Source organism: Carlito syrichta, unplaced genomic scaffold (assembly GCF_000164805.1).
Source record: "Carlito syrichta isolate Samal-C Ts95f unplaced genomic scaffold, Tarsius_syrichta-2.0.1 Scaffold309425, whole genome shotgun sequence".
In the NCBI taxonomy this organism is placed as follows: domain Eukaryota; kingdom Metazoa; phylum Chordata; class Mammalia; order Primates; family Tarsiidae; genus Carlito; species Carlito syrichta.
In genome coordinates, this window is record NW_007253521.1 from 850,952 (window position 1) to 855,361 (window position 4,410).

Sequence of the window (4,410 nt, forward strand, 5' to 3'; positions counted from 1 at the left end):
AAGACCCGATAAAGGACTTGGAAAATTCAGGATTTCTTCTCCCCCCTCCCCCCGACAATAAATCCCCACTAGCCATAATGCTGGATCACATTACATTGTGTAATGGGTCCTACAGAATGATTTCAGCCTTTTGACTTTTGTCCTAAGACACAGTCTACAAATAGGCAGTCTCCTGGCTATGAGACTGACACGTTTCGGCTTGTGCATTTTGTTCAGCACGTGTGGCTTGTTTTTAATCCGAACGCATTCAGGCAGGACACACACTTTCCGATTTGCCACAGGCTACCTCTCTCTCTGGGCGTCACATCCGTGTGCCACCTCTCTGACTCCCGGGGCAGTGGAGTTTGCAATCTTTTCTCGGGGACTGTTACTGTACTCAAAACAGCTCCCCAAAGGAGAAGCAGCACTGCAGCCGAACAAGGAGGAACAGACAGCCCGGCCCGGACTGCGCAGGCGCCCTGGGCGTTTGGGCGCGCAGAGGAAGAAGAGCGGCGGCGCACCGCGGCCACTCACTGCGCATGACCGGCCGCGTTGCCAAGGCAGCGGGGAAGGCGTCTCCCGGAAGAGGAGCTTTGCTGAGCGGTGGGCACCGAGAGCCCCACCCGGCTCTGCCCTCGCGAGTTTCTGAGCTACTGTTGACCAAGGTGAAGCAGGTGAGGCGCCGAGTCTGATGCATGGTGATGGCCCTCTGCTCAGAACCGGGGGGGGATTCAAAAGAAGAGCAAGGGGAATTGGCCTAAAAGGGCAGAAGTGCTATGGCAAGCTTTTCCGATGAGACAGAGAATTCCTTTGCTGAGGAGGTGCTGAGTTCCGGTTCCTTCAGCTCCTCTGGAGGACGGCAGACCAGGTCCCTGGCCTCTGGGAGCGAACCAGAGAGTGGAAAGCGGACTACAAACTTGGAACAAGGAGACATACAATCTGAATTTTCAGACTTCAAAAATAATGAAAAGTTGAGGAACTACCTCAAGGGCAAAGAAACGAATTCCAGACGGTTCCAATCAGACATGAAGCTTCCGACAGAAAACACTCAGGTGTCCGATGAAGAATTAAATGCTCTGCAGTCTTTTTGCACCATTAAGATAGACTTGATCCATCACAGATTGGTCTCTGAGAAGAAGAGCTGCAGGCACAAAAAACAGCTTAGAAAGGATGTAGAGGCCTCAGAGAAAGATGCCTTAAAGTGTATTGTCCCCGATGAACTTTTGAACAGAATCTATTTAAAAAACTTAAGGACAACACCAAAACAGGTGGGAGAAGCTAAGCCACACATTTCTTCTCAGTGTCCTGACTGTAACAGGAAAAGAGCAGAGTTGGCGCAATGTGCCTTCCTGAAACAAAAGAAGACTTTACTGGAGTCACGTCTGCTCCGAGAGAAAATAGATGAACATCTTCATACCAAAGACTTTCTCACCCGTGTTGGAGAGGCACATCAAGACTTTCCCAGGCTTTCAGATGACCCCAGATTAATCTGGAAAAGGCTGACTGAGAAAAGTCACATTGGATACTCTGGTTGAAAGTTCAAACAGAGCAGAAGATGTACCAAGATGGAAATAGCACTTGTCATTCACCATATTCTTTAGCTCTTCTCAACAAGCCACTTACTCTAATCACACAGGAGATGTTAATTATTAATGATAATGTGTAATGTGTATGGATGTTCTTGTTATGTATTTGTATAATTATCATAATTTCTACAGGCACTTGGGAGACTAATTTAAAACTACTATGCTTCCTTCACAGATTTGAGGACTAAGAACTTTGCATCCAGTACATTTTTTCCCATTGTAGAGGGCAGTGTTGCATTGGAATAGTTACAAAGCTTTTACGACAATCCAGGAGAGAGATATTGGTAGTTTGAACTACGGTCTTGATGATACAGAGAAAAAGAAGTACAGAGATGTAAGAGATACTTGGGAAGTAATTCACTCTTTTTGGTGATGAAGTGGCTATGAAGAATTAATAAACAGTAAATGTTGAAAATATTACTAAGTTGCTGACTTGTGAATCTGGATAAATGATAATTAATTTTATTAAGATAGGAACACCCGAAGAGGGCCGTATTTCATCGGAGTGATGAAGGGTATAATTATTTGGACATAGTTAGAGGTCCATTTGGGACAACTGTGTTGAGAGTTTGAGGAAACATTAGATTATTTGTGCTTGTACTTGAGAGGAAAGGTATGCCCTAGAGGTGTGATATGAAGGGAGAACTGGGGGAAAATCATTAGCATATAGCTGGAAATTGAAGCAATTGATGTGGTGAGCTCTTCTGGAAGAGATTAGAATGAGAAGAGAAGTAGGGCTAGTACCCACTTCTGAGAAATGTCAGTTAATGGCTGGACAGAGGAGAATAAGTCTGCAAAAAAAGACAGAAAATCTTATTAGAGGGATGAAAGAAACAGGCATGTATAGTGTCATAGAGGCCAAGGGATGAAAATACTTCAAGAAGGATGGTTGCCTAAGCATGTCAATGCAACAGAGAGCTCAACTGAAAATTATTTGGTCATGTGTTAGGTACTGTTAACTTTAGCAACTTCCACTTAGAGAAATTTGATAGGCAAAGTAAATTGAGAAATAAATGTAAGAAAATAAAGAATATGGATATAGAGTACTCCTTGAAAAGTTTAGCAGTTGGGGGGAAGAGGTGAAGCTAGAGGTATTTGTTTAGTTGAGAAAGACAACAAATTATCTGAAAAGATACTTTGGTCATGAAGATATGAAACTTCTGTTATCTTAATTTCCATTCTGAGGAAACAGTATCATTCCCTGAGGGTTACCATGGAATTTTGAAAACAAAGGAGGAATAATATTATGTGGCATTCAAGAAATAATTTATTATTTATTTTCTCGAGAAAAATGTGAAGTTGTGGTATTAGTGACATTACCTGGAGGTCATTTTTCTACATGTCTAGCACATGCACAATTTCAGTGAAAAAAGACATTTTAAAAAATCAGCACAATAATGTCTTTGTATTATATTCCAATATAACTCTGAATATATATATACATATATATTCTTTTTTCCTATAAAATTTAACATATTTCCTCTAAGTCATTCCTAAATGGAAAAGAATCATTATCATTTTCATAATAACTTTTTTATTTGAAATTCACATTATGTCATGCTTTATCTTTGACATCTCAATATATTCACAATTTATATAGTAAAAATTTTGAATAATTTTCCATTTAGAATTCCCCCCACTAAAAGTCATGTTCCACCCTTTAGTCAACCAAGCTAGAAATCTGAGTAATCTTTTGTTCCTCCTTTAAAAAAACAGAACAAAACAAAACTCAATCCTATGCTATTTTTCAGCAAGACATCTAGATCACTTCTCTTCTGTATCTTCTGATCATGGATTATGTTCATCTAATTACCACTCTCATAATCTCTGCCCTCGTACTCCTACTTTCTCTCCTCTTCAGCCCATTCTCCATACAGTTGTCAGAATTATTTTTCTAATATACAAGTTTGTTCAAGTCATTCATTTTTTAAAAAATAAAACAACTCTAAATGGTTCATCTCTGCTGTAGTTGAAACTAATTAATGCCACGTAGAGGTTCTTGAATATATAGCCCAAATGTACTTTCTATCCCTTAGGTATCTCCCCTCTATATATTCAAACCTCTCTACAGGACTTGAAAGTCCCTGAGCTCTTTTTTCTTTGTGCCACTATGGTTTGTTTACATGTGCACATTTGTTTGGCTCAAATTAATTATCTTAACTGCCTTTTTCAGCAGATGTACTCTTCTTTTAATTTTCATTTTCAAATTTTGTTACTATAAATAGATAATACGGCTTCATGATTCTAAAATCAAAATGACATTAAAAGGTTTAGTTTGCAAAGTCACTCCTCTGCTTTGTAAACTATACCTCATTCTACACTGACCTGCCAGATCTCTGTCCTGCCAGGGTTAACACTTTACTTGCTGGATCATAGGGCAGTCAGCTATCCTGGGCTAAGAGCAGAGGTGGAGGGAATTCAGGGAACTGGGAAGAGGACATTTACCCAATGGAATGGAAGTATTTCTATACTTTATGCAGTACAATGTTATTAGGGTACAGGTGCTGAATATCCATGTTAGCTATAAATAACCTTGCATTAGTTGTTTAAAAATGTCTTCTTTTAGTGCTTCCTTTTGCAAATACAAGCATCAAAGATAGTTTACTGTGTACTCTCTTCTGCAATTTGCTATTTTTTAGTTTGGTTTCTCCTGTAATAAGATATATATGCACATACACATACACATATATATAACACATAAATTTGCTATTTTAGCCATTGCAAATAGTACTGTTCAGAGGTATTATGTTCGCAGTGTTGTGCAACCATCACTACTATTTCCAAAAGTTTTAATCCTCTCAAACAAAACTCAGGACCCATTAAGCAATTAGTATCCATCCTACCT

The 4,410-nt window shown here is 39.5% G+C and overlaps 1 protein-coding gene across 1 annotated transcript; it reads left to right on the forward strand.

Moving 5' to 3' along the window:
- Window positions 1-518: 518 nt before the first annotated feature.
- On the forward strand, window positions 519-1,982 carry CUNH8orf48 (chromosome unknown C8orf48 homolog). The gene is given in 3 exon segments (XM_008067231.2): window positions 519-653; window positions 744-1,509; window positions 1,512-1,982. Coding segments are annotated over 3 exon segments (1,035 nt in total). The 3' UTR covers window positions 1,646-1,982.
- Window positions 1,983-4,410: the final 2,428 nt, after the last annotated feature.